Source organism: Chiloscyllium plagiosum, chromosome 22, assembly GCF_004010195.1.
Source record: "Chiloscyllium plagiosum isolate BGI_BamShark_2017 chromosome 22, ASM401019v2, whole genome shotgun sequence".
In the NCBI taxonomy this organism is placed as follows: Eukaryota; Metazoa; Chordata; class Chondrichthyes; order Orectolobiformes; family Hemiscylliidae; genus Chiloscyllium; species Chiloscyllium plagiosum.
In genome coordinates this window covers 7,715,177-7,735,570 of record NC_057731.1, presented here as the reverse complement: position 1 = coordinate 7,735,570, position 20,394 = coordinate 7,715,177, and the positions used below count along the sequence as shown (strand labels likewise).

At 40.6% G+C, this 20,394-nt stretch overlaps 1 protein-coding gene across 1 annotated transcript in view; it reads right to left on the bottom strand.

The window, feature by feature from the left end:
* ipmkb (inositol polyphosphate multikinase b) overlaps positions 1-20,394 on the bottom strand; it is an 82,045-nt gene that overhangs the window by 12,474 nt on the left and 49,177 nt on the right. The window contains exon 4 of the mRNA XM_043712365.1: positions 11,306-11,387. Coding sequence (XP_043568300.1) covers positions 11,306-11,387 — 82 coding nt within the window. The remainder of the gene's footprint in view (positions 1-11,305; positions 11,388-20,394) is intronic.

The following is a 20,394-nucleotide window of genomic DNA, read 5'->3' as shown; positions in this document are numbered from 1 at the left end:
ATTGTAGGATTCACTGCCTCTGACATGTTCTTGTTATACTGTAGTTATATGGCTGATCAACTTCAGTTTCCAGTGAATACCAATGCCCAAGGTGGGACATTCAGCAACTGCAATGCTATTAAATGTCAAGAGATGACAGCTAGATTCTCTCCTTGGAGAAAGTCATTGCCTGGCATTTGAATGATGGTGAATGTTACTTGCCACATCTAGCCCAAACCTGGATCCTCTCTGCGTTTTACCGTTATTTGCACAGTAACTGCTTCAGATATATGTGGAATCGTGAATGGTGCTGGTCACTATGCAAACATCAATGAATAACCCCACTTCTGACCTTCTGATGAAGGGAACGTTTTTGATGAAATGATTTCACATGGTTGGGACACTGGGACACTACTCAAAGGAATTCCTGGAGCGAAGATGACTGACTGCCAACCACTACGACAATCTTCTTTGGTGTCAAGTAATGACAACTGCAAAGGGGAAAACAGCTTAGGCAAAGAAAACCAACAACAAAACAAGGGGAGAGAAATTTGATGGTGGGTACTAAACTTCAATGGCCATAAAACTGGAGGACAAGTGGCCATGAATGGATTATGACAAAGATGGTGACATTCCATTTCCTTGTGACTAAGGCAGCTCAGGAGAAGTTAGGTGGCCATGACAGGACGGGTAGGTAATAGAGCAACTTCCACATTGTTTATAAAAACAAGTGCTCCTTTCTATTGTTTTGAGTACTAAATACTTTAAGGGACCTTTAATAGAAATAAGGAAACTCTTTATTTGAAAGGGCATCATACTGACTGGGCAGCCACCCGCCGAATTTGGAAAGGCAAGTTATTCATTGAAATCTCATCGGGAACGATCTCAGAGATAATACTGAGATATACTTAAAACTGCAACTCTGCAGCTAACAGGAAGCGTGTGTGTGTGTGTGATTAAGACTTACTAATTGACTGTCATCAATCAATGCAAAGGGAAAAACAAATAGAAGCAAATGTCAGAGCACATTTCTGTAGTTGAAGAAATGCAATTAATGTTCTCACACTGCATGGCAGCACCTTCCAAACCTGTGACTTCTACCAAAGAGAAGGACAAGGGGACCTGATGCATGGGAACACCACAAACTGCAAGTTCCCCTCCAAAACAAACACCATCCTGACCTGCAACCATTTTGGTTTTGTCAACCTGCTTGGTAGATATGATGGGGAGAAAGTGAGGTCTGCAGACGCTGGAGATCAAAGCTGAAACTTTATTGCTGGAACAGCACAGCAGGTCAGGCAGCATCTAGGGAACAGAAGATTCGACGTTTCGGGCACATCCTGAAGAAGGGCATGTGCCCGAAACGTCGAATCTTCTGTTCCCTAGATGCTGCCTGACCTGCTGTGCTGTTCCAGCAATAAAGTTTCAGCAGTGGTAGATATGATGGCAAAGATAAAGTTCAGTTTGCCAAGAAAGGAAGTGGTACTTCAAAGGGAGTTAATTAATTAGCCCCTCAGTTACATGGTTCAAATCTCAAGATGCTGTAGAGAAGCTTTATTAAACAATAGAGGCACTTGGGGATTCTTGTGTATGAATCACAAAACGTTAGCATCCAAATGTTTTTAAAAGTTTATTCACAGATGTGGGCATAGCTGGCTAGGCCAACATTTATTGCGTATCCCCAAATGTCCAGACACAAGTTAAGGGTCAACCACATTGTGGGTCTAGAATCACTTGTAGGCCAGACCAGGTAAGAATGGCAGTTTCCTTCCCTAAAGGGCATTAGTGACCCAGACAGGTTTTTCCCAACAATTGACAATGGATTCATGTACATCATTTGACTCCTGTGACCAGTGGAGTGCCACAAGGATCAGTGCTGGGTCCTCTACTTTTTGCCATTTACATAAATGATTTGGTTGCAAGCATAAGAGGTGCAGTTAGTAAGTTTGCAGACGACACCAAAATTGGAGGTGTAGTGGACAGCGAAGGAGGTTACCACAGATTACAACGCCTGCTCTTCTCTGCATACCTTCTGCTGTGGCAGGATTCAAACCCAGGTCCCCAGAACATTAACCGGTTACAATACAAACTATCTCCCAATTTAGTACAGGTAGAGATAACCTTTTTCCTTTTTTCCCAATTTTAGAGAATGCAACAAGATTGAAATAATAAATGCTACATACGCAGGCATTAGGATTGAACAGGGTGTCTACAGGTTTCTCAAACATATTGGTGGAATGAACAGGACAAAACAAAGGCAAAGAGAAACCCATCTTCATGTTTAAAAAACAAAAAGATTGTGCACCTGCAGAATTCACAGAGTGCGTATATCAATGTGTCCATCTCATACACATAGCTAAGAAACTCCAAACATCCACAGGAGTACAGGTGAAGTTACATCAACAAAAAGCACAGAGCTCATAGCAAACAGCATTGATAATGGTTCTGTTGTTTTTCCAACTGCGCCATAGTGTTGGAGCATTTGTTTACAGAATTATCAGGAACTGATCAAATGATAGGTTCCATTTGCGCTAGACAAACCAGTCAATCATTGACCACTTCTCATTCTATAACCAGGTCTGCTCTTACTGATTACAATGCTCTCTCTAAGTCTCTCAACTGGGTAGATTATTCTTTTTTTAAAAAAGAACTACTTCTACATGGTAGTGCCCACCCCTTGGTAATTTAGTTTAAACCCTCTCTAACACAATAGTCAACTGCCCGGTGTCGCCATCAGCCCTCCTCCTCCTGTTAAAGTGAAACCTGGGCCTTTTGAATAAGGGAGCCTCCTGCCCAGAACTGGTTTCAATGCCGTCCTTCTTCTTACACTGTCTCTAACTATTCAATGATCTTCTCTAGTAGCCTATTTCTGGTTGGCATTTGATATTGGCAAGTGTACCTTCTAGGTCTTACCTTTTAAATCTTGCTCCCTCGCTCCTAAAAATCTTACTTTAGGACTTCAATGTCGGTGCTCTCTCACTCCATCATTGGAACCAATATGCACCAGGATTTGTAGCTTATTTCCTGCCCCTTGTAGAGTATTCTGTATCCTCTTTGTGATATCCTTTATCATGGTCCCTTCTTGGAGGTGACGTTGACATTGCACTAGCAATCTAAAGGCTTCGAGGTCATGGGTTAGAATCCCACCATGCAGATAGCGAAATTTGAATCCAATTAATGAAATCAGGAATTAAGAGCCAGTCTAATGGCAACCATAAAATCAACATCATTTTGCAACAAAATCATCTGGTAATAAAGGTAAAAGTAAAATCCCCATAGTCTTACCAGACCACAGGACTGCTGCCTCATTACAGAGAGACATGATTGGTGGTGGATTAACCCAAGAGCCAGCGCACCACAGATAAGGGGCAAAGTTGAGAATAAGAAACATCAGCTGGCAGGAACTGAACCCATGGCTATTGGTGGCATTCTATATCACAAACCAGCCATCTAGCCAACTTAACTAAACTGACCCCTCCTGGTTCTTTTAATTATTAACTCTAGACTATGTACGTGCTTCTATTCTCATTAAGTCATTCACTGCTGTCCTGACCCGAACACCTAGTTTGAAACAAAAGTAATGGCTCATGGAAAGGGGAGAAAATGTACTGCCTAATCAATCACTTACCTTCTTTCCTGTGAAGTCAGTTTTCTTTAGAATACAGTTGGTCAAGCCATCTCACTGTCTTGCCCAGTTTCCCTTCCTTCATCACTCTCTTTGGGCTCAATGTCTCTCCCAGACCTACACACTCCCTCCCCTCCTCACTCTCTCTGGGCTCTGTCTCTCCGAGACCCCCCTGCTTTATAGCTGTCTCTGGTCTCACTGTCCTTTTCCGTACCACCTCATTTATCTCTGTCTCTCTCTCTCTCTCTGGTCTCAGTGGTCCCTCCCAGTCCCTAGTCCTTTATAGCTGTCGCTGGTCTGTCTCTCTGATTTTTTTTTTCATTACAGCTCTCTCTGGTCTCTCACACACTCCCCCGCCCCCTAACCCCATTCTTAGAGCTTTCTCTAGTCTCCAATACCTTACTCCATTCTCTCTGTAATGCAGAAAACTAGAATGCAACAGCTTGATTTTGCAAACTATCCTCATAGAAATGTTAAATATGAAAAAATAATGAGTCACTGCTCCATTTATTTCTCAGCTCCATCTTTTTCACCCTGCTTTGAAGCTTGTAGTATCCGTTAACTCAGGCAGCAAACTACCAAGACACAAATTTAAAAACTCAGAAGCAGTGCGAAAGCCAGCTAAGTAACATGGTCGAAGTCTCATCACTTATGTATAAAATAAACATTCGCTTCACACTGGGGAAAGGGGAGACTGGCAATCTAGTTGAACATCAACTAGAATTATGTCAACATGTAGTCAAGTCTCAAACTCTAGGCTACAGACAGCCCAAAATTAGTTACTGAGACAATCAAGTTTATCCCTTCCTGCGCAAACGTCAATCTTTTTTCTTAATTTGATCCTTTATCTTCAAGCTGTGGGCATAAACATTCATTTTGAGAAATCATATAAAAAAAATACAGCACAACTTGAGTAAATAAACTTTGAACCATTTGGCTGCCAATTTATAGACACTACTGGTTTTAAACAAAAGATATTGTCATAGGTCAACAGATTTATTTTTCACATTGTTTAGAAGTAGGTGACAGGAAACATATCAAATATTAAGCTTTGGAGCTTGCAAGAAATCTTTCAGTTTGCATATTTACAAAGCTAGGCCACAGCACCACCTGATGGCCAACGCAACCAAAGGCATCCCTGTAAAACAGGAACACTGCTGCAAACTTGTGAGATCACCAAGGAACGCCTCAATTTAACTAACACCCTTGTATTAGCATCATAGATTACAGTTTATTTGTCTCAATCCTTCCAAGTCTGCAAACAAAGATTTTTGCATCCCCAGTTTTTTCAGGAACAGACTTCTAATGGTGTATTGGTATTAACATAATAAAATGGGAAGAAAATATCTGACTCAGATGCTAAAGTGAAATATTCTACTGCACAAGAACTCCCAGGAGGTCCTCAGTAAACATCCGCAGGGTTGCGATTAGCACCGCACTGAGAAAGCAAGAACGGATGTGTACTGTCTTTTCATCACTTTGGAAGCTTGTGTGTTCATCATGACACAAAGCAGGCAAATACTGAAAACTCAATATAAGTTAGCAGTCTTGGTTGGAGAGGCCAATGAGTGAGCCTAGTTGGAAAGATTCATGAAAGTTTGGAGAGTTCGGGCTCAGGTTGTGAGAAAATGAGCTGGTTTGCTTGGAAGATAAATTCGTTGCGTTGGGATGGGGTGTGAGACAAGTCTCTCAAAATACAAGGTGCATATTTAATTGAGTTTTGAACTCGCACATTGTTGTTGCTTTAGTTTGAGTATCACAAGTGGTGTGTTGTAGTGGTATCCACAGTCAGCTCCCCATAATCACATAATTAAATTTGGCTTCTTTAATAGTATCTGGCTGATTGACCCATCAACATCTGGATTTCCAGGTCTGCCACCAAGATAAAGACAACAGAAGCCAGATTTCACAGCATGTGACCACTGGGAGGCCCCGATTCAATTTGAACTCATGGCTTTGCATGATGATAAACAAGTTGCAGAATTTAAAACAAATCTTGTGGAAGACTTTGGGTTAGGAAGAATGCTCCCTATCATCACAGTCCCAAGCACGGAATGCATGGAAAGCGCACCCAGCGAAAACAACGTATAAAAAGGTCAGGTACTTCTTAGGGACCCAAGATCCACTTGCCGTGTGTTACTAGAATGTTTTGGGGGTGGGGGAGGGATTTAAGGAGGTGGAGAAGCTATTTCAATTAATTCCCTAGCTATGAGACAGGCAAGAACGGAACCAAATGAAGGTAGTTGTCAACCTGTCAAATGTTGCACACAGGTCAAAATGGAAGAGGGAAGTTTGCCTTTGTGATAATCACACAGCATGCCATTTTTGACGTCGATAGGAGCAGGTTCAATACTGTAGCAGTGATGCAAACTTGACTGGAAACAAACAGAAAATGCTAGAAAAGGAAAACAGACAGATCAAGAAAAATAAGGGAATTTGAAGAATGTGTACTCGCGCCAACTTTTAATTGTGCCGAGACTTGAGACTTTGGATGCAGGGATATGTGCATTGTTGACAAAATTAGCATTTGTTGCCTATTGCTAATTATCTCAAGAAGCTGGTAGAGAGCTGCCTTCTTGTACCACTGCAATCCTATCAGTAGATATCAGTAGTTTCACCCTTAGTGCTGTTCGGGGAAAGACTTAAAACAGATGTGTTAGATTGAGGCCAGGTATACCTCAACAAGTACTGGAGTGACGAGTGATTTCGAGCAAAAGACAGATAAGATCTTCCGATAAGATGGCAGCAGATTGCACTTCTGAGCCTGGAGTTTGGCTGTTCCATCTGCTTTTTTACCCCTCTAATTTTCCTTACTTTTTATTGAAGAGCACAGTGGTGGTGAGCAAGCCGAACACAGACTCTCGTGAGCCCAGCAGCGTGGACGTGTGGCAGCAGCGAAGGCGGGTTTGAGTTCTTGGTGGCTTCTATATTGTCAAGACAATCCTAGCGCCAACTCATGGCTGCTGCAACAAAGGCAAGTTTGGGTTCCCAGCAGCACATAAACCCAGCACAGATTAATGGAGGCCGCAATGAGCTTGGGCCCAGACCAAGACCCAGCCGCATCAGCAGGTCAGCCGAAAGTGGACTCAAGGCGTCAAGAGTCGAGTTCGTGCTGCTGGCAGCATCTGCATTGGCGAGATCTATCGAGGACGTTGGTGGAGGCAAGATGGTGTTGATGGGTGACAACTTTCATTCCAGTCGCAAGAGGGACTCGTACCTGGCCACTAGGCCCATGGCCTATGACGGAACACTTAACAAGAAGGACTGTAAAGTTGACCACTATCTTTATTTCATTATTATTCTGCCTTTATATTCTGTGTTTTGGTTTATTTTTCTGTGTTTTAAGATGGTACCAGAGAGTGGTGTCAGTACATAAAACTTTTCACTGTATTTTGTAACAAGATACACATGGCAATAAATAAATAATCCAATAATGTCAGGGTGGACAAAAAATACAAATAAATAGAACTGCCATAGCAAACAATGTTGCAACAGGCTCGAAAGACTGAGTGGCCTATTCCCATTATTTAACAGAAGCACAAGTTTTGGCAGGGTAGGGATAATGATTAAAAATAAAACAGATGACAATAAAGTTAAATCACCCATTCATTCTTCAAAACAAAAAGGCCTTTTACCGATATTTTGTTTTTCTTCAATCAGATTCTATTCCAGGGTTTCTGTACCATTTTGTGTGCCCTGTTGATGCTGGAACAAAACCAGCATTTAGGAGGAGCAATTAAAATTAACCGTTCCTCTTTTTAAAAGTTATCAACTGAAAAGTAATTAATTTGTCCTTTCCATAGATACCGCCAGGTCTGAGTATTTCAAGCCGTTTGTGTTTTGACTTCCACCATCCATAGCATTTTGCTTTGGTAAGTACATACACCATCAGTTAGTGTCATATTCACAAGTTGCACCAGAGTCGGAGGATTTAACTGGAAACATTTTAAACTGAACACTAATGAGTAGCCACTAGTTAATTCAGGCATGTATAATAGGTTATTTCCTTTCCAAGGCTTTGTGTAACTTAAAATTAATCTCAAAAAGACGTTATTTTTAATGAACCACTCTAGTAAACATTAGAGTTTATATAATTCAGTAAGAATTTAAGGCTAAGCAATCTCTTCCTCTTCTATAAATACAAGGACAGACTTCTGTAACTAATTTTACATTGTTCCCACGGGCAAAATTCTTACTCGACAACACCTAAAAGCAGCAGTAAAATTCCTTCTTCAGACTAGCATGTATACAATAATCAGATCAATTTAATACAAGGAGAAAGTGAGGACTGCAGATGCTGGAGACCAGAGTTGAAAAATGTGGTGCTGGAAAAACACAGCAGCCCAGGCAGCATCCGAGGAGCATTCCTGAAGAAGGGCCCGAAACATCCTGCTCCTCGGATGCTGTCTGGCTCAATTTAATACAAAACCATACAACACGTTCAACTAATTAAGATTAAACCAAAATAACCATTAAGCATTTTGTGACAACATTAGGCCTATTGTTGAGCTTTTGTTTGGAAGACATTCATCATTGAGGAACAATATCTAAAGGCATTTTGAGTTTATTAAGGGCATAAGAGAATAACTAGAGAAAGAATAAGGCCCATTAGGGACCAAAGTAACAATTTGTGTGGGAAGCTAGAAGATATAGCTGAAATTTTAAATAAGTACGCTGTATCTGTATTCACTATAGAGAAGGGTGAGAAGGTAGAGACATCAAGGAGGGAGAACATGATGTACTTGAATGAATTAAAATTAGAGTGAGGTAGCATTAGCCATAATAGCAGGCATGAAAGCAGATAAACGCTCACTTCTACTTCTGCACTTCAACATTATCGTGTACTTCACATCATCCACTCCTGATTAAATCAGGAATGTAAAATTCTGTGCTGCGACAACATGATACAAGCTTAGCTGGTAGTGGAACACAAAACGAACATTCAATTGTGCCTATTTCAAGAACACAACATTTTCAAATCATTAGAAATCTGCAGCTGAACTTTCACAATTTGTTTCATAATAATGTAAAGTTCACTATGTCTTGTTCTAAACAATTAGGCTATTCACCAGACACTTAATTCTCAATTTTTGGAAAGCTGTTTCTTAAGATTTATTATTTCATCTTCCAGTCAAGGTGATTCCAGTCATAGGCTAATAAAATTCTAATAAGAGAACAACTTCTTTGTTGATGTTACAATGAATTGAGTGAGGATAATGAAGCACATAGACTTATTACAGATTACATACCTTTTCAGTGAATAAAAACATGAACTGCTGAAAATATTCAGCATGATTTTTAGAAATAATGAACATTCACAGTTTGAAAAGCTCACTTTTTCTCTCCACAGATGCTACTTAAGTGCTGTGTATTTCCAGCATTTTCCATCTTTATTGAAGATTTCCACATTTTGATTTTGTGTTAGCTGTTCAGCCAATAGTTTTTGTTTGCAAACCCTGCCTATGGACAGCAAAATGAAGGAGGAATCCTCAGAATGAACTGACACTGGGAACCCATCTAGCTCACAATCCACTTTGGAAAGCATGGTTTACGTAACTGGCTAGCATAAGACAGTACAAAACACCAAGGTTTTCTTTAAGGGAAGGAGTTTTAAGAAAAAAGATTCGATAGAACAAACAAAATAAGTGAAAAAGGCCTCTTGGAGAAACATATACAATTTCAAGCACCAGTCTGCTTCGCAGCAAGTTTTAGATTAGATTTAGATTTTGTTGTCACGTAACAGAAAAGAATCTTGAATGAAATAACACCCCCCAGCTCGTGTGTGTGTGTGTGTGTGCGCGCGCGCACGTGCGCGTGTGTGTGTGTGGAGAGAGAGAGAGTCTGTGTCCATGCCTTGTGTTCCGTACCCATGAGGGTGATCTCAACCATGATCTTGGGTTCACGTCACACTACAGGTAACCCCATCACACTATATACTCCCATAACTGGCTCTCATTTATTTTCAACTACTCTCTCACCCCCACTTACGCGCACACGCATGCACTCTCTCTCACACACAACACATATTTTATATATATATATATATATATATATATATATACATACACACACACATATACGCTGGGAGGAATTATTTCATTCAAGTTCTTTTCTGTCAAAAAATTGAAACTGGACCTCAGCTTAAAACATAGGTAGATTCGAAGCAGGACTCCATACCTAAAGTGTATTGTCTAACCTGAGATAACAACTCTGGTACATTGATAAATTCTTTAATTATCTTGGGAAAAAGACTTGAAAGGAATCTGGACTTTGCAATTTAATCAGCAGTCTACCTCCTAACTGATGAAAGGATTCAATGAGGGCAAGTAGTTTCAAAGATGTTAACTTTTTGCTTATAAGTAATGTGTCTTATACCTCACTAATATACCATTCCTGAGGAAGGAGCAGAACTCTGAGAACTTGCGATTTCAAATAAACCTGTTGGACTATAACCTGGTGTAGTTTGATTTTTGATCTTGTCCACCCCAGTCCAAGTCCAGCGTCTCCATATCAGAAATAAAAAAAAACAGCCAAAAGAAAAGGAAATGTCCAGATCACTTCTCCCACCTCCACGACAAGTCCTCACCACCAGAAAAACAAAGCCATAACGGCCATCCCTCAGTCTGCAAATTCAGGTGCACCGGGTTGCCATAGACCGCCCCAGCCAGGCTCTGCCATGGTCTGGAACTGCGTCACCATCTTGCCTCCATAGACATCATCACTGCCAAGAGCCCTCTGAACTTGCCACGTCCCAAACTGGGCTCAAACCTGATGCTGGGCCCACCACACCAAAGCAGCCGGAACCTCGTTCTGGCTTACCTTGCTGCTGCCTCCTCCTGGGACCACCATTTCAACAAAGGAGCCTGCTGCTGCCAACATTCCAGGAAGGGCACCTTCAACACATCCATCAATTCAACTCTATACTGATGAAATATTTATAATGTAGAACAACACAATAATAGCACTCTAACAGGGAAAGAGGTGGTTAAATAAATTAGCCTAATTATTTGCAATGACTCTCCAAGAAATCCAATGTTGCTTGAGGGCAAAACTGGGCTCAATCATCCTAATCCCCCATGGATTAACCCATCTGGTTTCTGAATGGATTTACAGTTAAAAAGTGATCAACTGATTTTTCCTATGGGTTACCATTGTGTGGGCATGAACTGCTGTTGATGAGGAGGAGGAAAGTGAACTGAGGGGATGGGTGGACAGTAAAAGCACTTGCAAATTCAAACTGCGGGCCACGTACTAATCATAACACCCAGGCTTATTTTTCCTTGATGTCTATGACATTCCTTGACTTTAACAGTGAACTGAGTAACACCATTTTGTGGGGGTTCAATGACAATTGTATCTTGATAACTTGTACTGCTCTAAGTTAATCTGTTACACAAATCTTACATTCCAAATTGAATTGTAATGTGTTTGCAATGTAATTTCATGTTACAATACACCAACAGAAAAATCCAAAAGATCCCTTCTGCTTGACATTACAGAAGCAGACAGCCAATGTTTTACTTTTGCTTTTGTGTTACATGCCCATTGCTAGAGTATTGTAGACATTTGGAGCATGTTGAATAATGAATGTTATTGTATGCAGATGAGAGGCAAAAGCAACACAGTTAAACATAGTTTCAAGTAGAAGACAGAATCTCAGAATGACGCACAAACTTCCAAGAATTGAAGATTACGTCTTACCATCTTTCAAAGTTTCTTTTGTTAAACCTCTTCCATATCGCTGGTCATACGTCATGTAGCTGTCAGATGAGAACTGGTAGACCTGGAGAGAAAACATTTAATAAGCAACTATCACCATTCACTTCATTCAAAAGATCTTCTGGGTCCTAATGTTTATTGAAAAAAGTTCAATACAAACCATTAAAAGTTAAGTGAAATGAGCACAAAGTACCTTCAGAACCTTTTACAACATTCAAATGCCAATCAAAAAGATTGAAGGGGTGTGTACATGTGCACGTACGCTCTGGTGTGGAGGGTGGACAAGAATCTGTTTATGAATATTTTATTTTAAGAGTGAACATGGAAAGATATTAGTAAGATTGGAACTTTACTATAACTTTCTTGTATAGCCAAGCAACACAGTGTAGGCATAAACATCCACGACGCATTGTTATGGCCTCCTTCAACTAAACTGTCAGAAGGCATTCTAATGTTATGCACTGGATATCCTTTAAACCAGAGTTCCCTTGCCTGAGAAACACACTTCACTGTAATGAGAATGGCCACTTTGCTCTAGACTGGAGATATCATAATTTGCAAACAATTCTGCAAAGTGGTCATAAAATATGTTAAAAAGCTATCAAAGGGAGGAAACACGAGCGCTGAAGGCATGGAGCAATCAGACATTTGGGGACATAACATCGCCTGTCCTCTTGATCAGGGTGGGGTTGAAATTTACATGGGCAAAAAAAAAACAAATGGGAAATAATGATGAACAAGCAAAACAATTCACACATCCAAACCAAAAATAAGACAGGTTTTGACCAGCAACCCACTGTGCCAAAAGCAGAAAATTTCACCTTTTGCATCTGTAAGGATTGTGAAACATCCAATTTTTAAAAATTTAGCAAACCATCGGTATATCACAACGGCCTGATCTTCAAATATACTGCAGGTTATCTGTGAAGCTTACCAGCAATTGAAACCTTTGCCAGCCATCAGCATTGTCAGTAATAGTGCTTCAATTATCTATGTTACAATAGATTTCAGAAATATTGAAGAGTAAACAGATTCCTGAACTGGGGCAGTGAACTGAAAGTTTGAGGTTGAAGCAATGGCTATATAAGGTTTTGATGCTGTTTGTGACTTTTGCTGTGTAGGGGATGAGTGACACACTCCTCTACATTTTAACAGCAATTACACATGCAATATTGTGAAATATAGAAATCTTTCTTCTTCTGCCTGCAAGCAATTTTGGCAGTTAGTGCATCTATCAGAGACACATTAAGGTTGAGAACTCTACCCTCTAATGTCCACAGCTCTTCCCCAGTTGATGAATCAGGACTCCTATCATTTATATGAAGCATGGAATAGCAAGGGTATAGAATGTTCTCTTTGGGGAGACTTCAATGTCCATTACAATGTGCAGCTGAGTAGGCATCACAACTAACTGAGCAGGCAGAGTCCTAAAAACAGCTTACATGCTGAGCCCATGGAAGGTGATGAGAACACCAAGTGATGACACAAACCCAATTAACCTCCTGCTCACAAAGCTAACTGCCACAGACGCATCTGAAAGTCTTCACACTGAGGATACTATCATGTCATGTGGCAAATGTGATGGATTCAGACGAAATCTAGCAGCTCAAATCTGGATGTTACAAAGAACAAAGAAAATTACACCACAGGAACAGGCTCTTCCGCTCTCCAAGCCTGTGCTGATTCAGATCCTCTACCTAAACGCGCTGCCTATTTTCTAAGGGTCTGCATCCCTCTGCTCCCTGCCCATTCATGTGTCTGTCAGGATACATCTGAAATGACGCTATCGCACCCGCCTCTACCACCTCCGCTGGCAACATGTTCCAGGGAGAAAGTGAGGTCTGCAGATGCTGGAGATCAGAGCTGAAAATGTGTTGCTGGTAAAGCACAGCAGGTCAGGCAGCATCCAAGGAACAGGAGAATCGACGTTTCGGGCATAAGCCCTTCATCCGGATGAAGGGCTTATGCCCGAAACGTCAATTCTCCTGTTCCTTGGATGCTGCCTGACCTGCTGTGCTTTACCAGCAACACATTTTCAACATGACCCAACACCCTCTGCATAAAGAACTTTCCATGCATATCTCCCTTAAGCATATCCCCTCTCACCTTGGACTCTCAGCTTCTAGTAATTGAGTCCCCCACTTTGGGAAAAAGCTTCTTGCTATCTATCTTGTCTATGCCTCTCATGATTTTGTAGGCCACAACCAGATTTCCCGCAACACCAGTCTTCCTAATGAAAACAATCCTAATCTATTCACCCTCTCTTCATAGATAGCCCCCTCCATACCAGACAACATCTTGGGGAAACTCCTCTGCACCCTCTCCAAAGCATCCACATCCTTTTGGGAATGTGGCGACCAGAACTGTACGCAGTATTCCAAATGTGGCTGAACCAAAGTCCTATACAACCGCAACACGACCTACCAATTCTTGTACTCAATACCCCAAGCAACGAAGGAAGGCATGCCGTATATCGACTTGTGTTGTCACCTTCAGGGCACAATGGACTTGAACACACAGATCTCTCTGTACATCAATTTTTCCCAGGACGTTTCCATTTACCATATGATCGCTCTAGAATTGGATCTTCCAAATGCATCACCTTGCATTTGTCCAGATTGAACTCCATCTGCCACTTTTCTGCCCAACTCTCCAATCTATCTCTCTTCTGTTGCATTCTATGACAGTCCCCTTCATTATCTGCTTCTCCACCAACCTTAGTTTTAACTGCAAACTTGCCAATCATACTACCTATACCTTTCTCCAGATCATTTATGTATATCACAAACAACTGTGGCCCCAACACAGATCCGGTGAAAAACCACCGGTTACAGTTCTCCATTTTGAGAAACTCCTTTCCATTACTATTCTGTCTCCTGCTGCCCAGCCAATTCTCTATCTATCTAGCTAGTACACTCTGGACCCCATGCAACTTCACTTTCTCCATCAGCCTACCATGGGGAACCTTATCAAATGCCTTACTGAAGTCCATGTATATGACATCGACAGCCCCTCCCTCATCAATCAACTTTATCAATTCCTCAAAGAGTTCTATTAAGTTGTTATGACATGACTTTGCCTGCACAAAACCATATTGCCTATTCCAAATGGGAATAGATCCTAACTCTCAGTATCTTCTCCAGCAGTTTCCCTACCACTAACATCAGGCTCAGTAGTCTTTAATTACCTGGATTACCCCTACTACCCTTCTTAAACAAGGGGACAGCATTAGCAATTCTCCGGTCTTCCAGGACCTCACCCATGTTCAAGGATGCTGCAAAGATATCTGTTAAAGACCCAGCTATTTCCTCTCTCACTTTCCTCGGTAACCTGGGATAGATCCCATCTGGATCTGGGGACCTGTCCACTTTAATGCCTTTAGAATACCCAACACTTCCTCCCTCCTTATGCCGACTTGACCCAGAGTAGAGTAATCAAACATCTATCCCTAACCTCAACATCCATCATGTCCTTCTCCTCGGTGAATACTAACGCAAAGTACTCATCACGAATCTAACCCATTTTCTCTGACGCCACGCATAAGTTTCCTCCTTTGTCCTGGAGTAGGCCAACCCTTTCCCTAGTTACCCACTTGCTCCTTATATATGGATAAAAGGCTTTGGGATTTTCCTTTACCCTGTTTGCTAAAGATTCCTCTCTTAGCCCTTTTAATTCCTCGTTTCTGAGTGGTCCTACTTTCCCAACATTCTTCCAAAGTTTTGTCTATTTTCAGTCGCCTAGATCTTATGTATGCTTCCTGAGATATGTGCCAAAAGCAGCAGCAGCAGCAAGACTGTACAGTATTCCACCACTATATACAAACACCATGGCTTGGGGGATCTCTGATGCCATTTTTCACATCAAGCTGGATGATTAACCCTGATTCAATGGCTATAGGTGAGCATGTCAGGAACATCACCAGGCATACCTGGGACCGAAGAGCAAATCTCCTACAAAGGACTACCTGCATAAAAACAGCAGAAGCTGTACAGTGGACAGAACATAACAATCCAATGGATCAGATCAAAGCTCTGTAAGCCTGTCAGATTCACCCCTGAATGACAGAAGGCAATAAAACAACTGGTCAAGGGTGTTTGACAAACCACCCCACCCTCAAATATAGAGGAGCCCAGCACATCAGTGCAAAGGGCAAGGTTCTAACTTTTGCAACCATCTTCAGATAGAAGAGCAAAGTGGAAGGCCACCTCAGCTGCTGGTCCCTGGTTTCTACTCATTCTTAATTATGTTCGGGAATGGTTCAGAACACTGGGTGTGGCCAGGAGTATGGGCACTGACAACAACCCAGTTTTAGTGACAAAGACTTGTGCTTTAGAACTGGCCATCCCTCAAGTCTAACATGGTCAGTCATTCTCACAGAATCATATCTTAATGTTTTAAACACCACAGGTCTTGCATCTGTCACATCAGTATGGGACCAATCAGAGGCAGTGGTACAGCGCAGCACAGTTGGAAAGTAGCTGCCCTGTCATTCCTCAGCATTGATTCCAGACCCCATGAAATCTCATGGCATCAGATGAAAAATGGGAAGGAAACTTTCTTCCCTTTACCTAGCACCACTCCATTTCCTCCCCCAACCTCCCACCCTGGCAAGTTGATGAATTCACACTTGCCACTTGTCATACACCGCTTGAAAGAATCGCTGAGGGTGACTAAGACATAAAATGAGGAACTTTAATATCAATAATCAAGACTGCCTCAGTAGCACCATGACTGACCAAGCTGGCTGAGACTTAAACAACATAGACAGGACCTTCGGCAGGTGGTGAGAACCTGAGAGAAAACAAGAGAGAAAGAATTCCATGACCCGTCTTTATCAATCTGCCTTAGCTGATGCATCTTTCCATGACAGTATAAGTAGGAAAGAACACCACACAGTCCTTGTGGAGAAGCTGTCCCACCTTCACATTGAGGATACCCTTCACTGTGCTGAATGTACCAATTTGCTAAATGGGATAGATTTCAAACATCTGTCCACAAAGCTTGTCCACCGTCTGGAAAGTACAAGTAAGGAGTATGAAGGAACACTATCTACCGCTCCAACAACACTTAAAAACCTCAACACCATTCAGGATAAAACAAGCTGCTTGACTGGCATCAACAATCATCAATATTCACTCCTTTCATCACCTATGAACAATGGCAGCAGTGTGCACCATCTACAAAATGCACAGCAGTAACTCACCAAAACTCCTTGGACAGCACTGCCCAAATACACAACCTCCACCATGTAAAAGAAAGATAGCAGATGCATAGAATCACCACCACCTGCAAAGCCCCCTCCAAGACAATCACCATTCTGACTTGAGACTGTACTGTTGTTCTTTGATGGCCCTAAAGTAAAATCCTAGAATTTCCTTCCTACTAACACTGTGGGCATATCTCAACCACATGGATTCCAGCAGGTCAAAGTGCAGCTCCCCCTATTACCTTCTCAAGGGCAATCATGATGAATAATAAATGCTGGCCTACCCAGCAACGGCTCATATAAACAAAATGTTGTACTGGCCAGCGAGATCCACATTCCATAACTGAGTAAACAAAAACTCACTTCAAAATCTGCAGTAGCCTGCATGCTAATTATTGATGCACTGATTAAATATTCCAACAACTTCAAAAACAACTTTTCCCTTGAGAAGCAAGTCATTGGTTCAAACTGATCATTCTATGCACAAAAATGTTTCACAAAAGTCAGCAAAACCAAAGGCAGCTGAAGGGAATTACATTAGATTGGAAGTGGACAGAATAGCATAAAACAATAATTCATTGCAGTGCGCCACATAGAATTCAATGGTCACAGGTTCCAAATCTCAAAGGGAGGTTTAGCTTATCGACCATAACAGGAATGAGCAAAATGTAAATTTTTAAGATTCCTTTACAAGTTGAGTCAGCAAAATTTACACTTTATAAATTGGTTGGAATTATTATTGATATAATGCTTTATCTGTCAGTTTTGGTCTGCAAAAACGTCTACTGCCTGAAGTGATGTGTGAATTCAAAGGCAATATTTGCTGTGCATACAAATCGCTACACAGCATTTCTGAAACTCAGGGTTCTGCTCTTGGACAAAATCATTGACAGAAGTTTGGAGACAAATCAAAATGGAAGTAGTTTCCAAAATTTTCATGCATGTCAACATCTTGCAAATGGATCAATCTTGATAAGCTATCAATTCTGAAAGGATCTTGTCTACATAGAGCAGAAATAGTGCAAAAATAGCTCTTCCTTCGACTGGCAGTCTATTTAGGAAAGTAATCTAATTTACATAAATGAATTTCATATCAGTCTTTGTGTGAACAGACCTTAGGAGTTGCAAGCTTGTTGTTGACCTTTACTAAGAGGCGGATTCACAATGGTCATTTTTCAAAAGCTTACGAAGGTTTTTTTTATTAAAGTAATCATGGGATGCGCCTAAAGCTTTATGAATCATTACAAAAATAAACAGATTATTGTGACATTACACGAAAGTCAGATCATGGCTTCAGCAAACAGAGATCAGGTCAATAAAATAATAATTTAACAGAATTACTTCAAAACTTAGCTAAAAATATGCTCTGAACATTTTATACAATTGACTTATTAGAATAAACATTGATTAAAATGTCTTCAGACAGGTTACAAATAACCTTTTGAGAAAATTACAAGTCAGGTATTGCATTTTATAAGCACTAGATATTCAGTAATTCAAACTATAATTTGCACATTGGCAGCCTCAATACACTGAAGCAAGCAGAAATCACTAATATTCTGTAAGACCTACCTCCATATATATTTAACCTTTAATGTCGATACAAATATATCAGCACAAACTAAAAAAAAAGTTTGCAAGAGGTCTTTTCCATTAAAAGTCTAAAAACATAGCCAGAGCAAAGTCGTGACATCTTACTTTGTGTGAAAGGCATTACATAAAGGGTGGTATAGCTGTGAGATAGGTATTGTGGTCAGGCGCATTTGAAGCCTTGTGAGAGCACAGACTGAACCTTATATAACATTCATTGCTAAACACAAACTATACATGCCAAGTGACGCATCTTCTGGTGTTCATGTGAAGTGGCATTTTGGATTTGCATAATTGGATATATGGCAATCTTAACCTACCTGACATTTATTGGTCTGAAATGCATTTTAGCGTTTATTACAATACTTTCCTTTACTGCCTTTATCGACAGGAAGATGCAACCTAGAGAAGGATGAAGCAGACTAACTGTCAATATGTTACCTATAATAGCCTTTCATATTTTACCCAGGAATCTGCCAGTAAGCTTCAGTACACAACCTAAACAAGCAACTGTTGAAAGTCTGATGTAACAAAGTTTATATGCTCTAAGCTTCAGAAGTTTAATTGCTTTAAAAATATTTATTTGTTAAGCAATTAAGCAAGGTTTTTTTTAAAAAGGATGAAGTTTTAACCAACAGGACTAAGGAAGAAAGCCTTGCACACAGTCCTGGCTCCTTTTTCTTTCTTAACTCATCAGCTGAGTTCTCAAATGGAGTTTATATTCAAGCCAATAAGCCACAGAGGCCAGACTGTCCCAGATTGTATCTTCATACAATTAGATTAGAGGCTGGGTAAAAATGTTGGAATTAGCTTAAATATCCAAATTTAAGAAGGGGAATATTAGCCAGGGTCACAGCATCTGATTGCTTTCCAAAATGATACCAATGTGGACCCTTCCAGTGGAATAAGTCTGCCAACTCCACCAACTGGCACTAAGTAAATCACACTAGCCTTCGAGGTAGGTTCAGGGTTGAACCAGCAGGGAATAAAGTAAATTCCAAATTATTCAAATTAAATACTGAAAAGCATAGAGTCTTGTCACATGTAAAACTTCACTTCACCATTAACCTTTCAGAATACCTTAGTTGATTAACAAATTGTTAAGAACCACAGAAAATTGAAGAGGTTCTGAAAAAACGTGTCAGAGAAACTCGGCAGTTCTGACAGCATCTGTCGAGAGAAATAGATTTAACATTTCAAGTCCAGAAAGCTTTGATTTCCAAAGAAGATTGATATTGGACTCAAAATATTAGCTTGGTTTCTCTCTCCACAGAGAGACCTGAATTTCTCCAACACGTTGTTTTTAATTCAGATCTCCAGTATCTGCAATACTTTACTTATTCTTAGAAAATAGGCTTTGAAACCAAGGTTGTTCAGCATGGTTTTAAAAATATTTTGCCTAGGAAATATAAGATATGCATTAGCCGTGCAAACCAAATAAATACTTTAACCAAATTCACCTGTCTGCTATCCGAATGGGAGATTTTCAATAAACCATTGAAGTAGCAATATCTTTCCTGTTTGCAGATGTCCAACACACCAGGCAGTGCACCATTCTAAAGGTAATACCTACCTGCAATGTTAGTTTAGGCCTAAAAAGAGGCAACTAGGGCCTCTGCACCTCTTTGTATCTAATGGTCAGACATCTACTCTCCCTACACAAACCCTCCAGTTTCCTCCCACAGTCCAAAAATGTGCAAGTTAGGTGAATTGGCCATGCTAAATTGTCCGTAGTGTTCAGTGAAGGGGTAAATGTAGGGGAATGGGTCTGGGTAGTTGTTCTTCGGAGGGTCGATGTGGGCTTGTTGGGCCGAAGGGCCTGTTTCCACACTGTAAGCAATCTAATCTAAAACCTTGATTCCAATTTTCCAACCTGCAGTTTCATGCTTTTATTGTATATTAATGCTAAAGAATTCTAATCTCAAGTGCCCATAATTCTGGGCTGATACAGCAAATCGTAAATAGGATTTAAAGAAAGGGACTGCAAATGAGTATACCTCTATTTGAACTGGCTCTTAAAAACAGTCACCTATTAATCACTAAGTCATCAGTTTACAATGACCAATAAATGTTCAAATCTTGGCAGTGACATCACTCATCTTGGCTGTCAACAGCTATCGATGAGAACAAGGTACTGCCAGGGAAATTATTGATTTTTTCAGAGCTGATTATTCCAAAGGCCAAAAGGAATGTAATTTTCACATGCAATATACTGAGATTTAAACTCACTTTGTATCGTAGATGATATGCAGTATGCAGCAGAATCTTAGTGGTC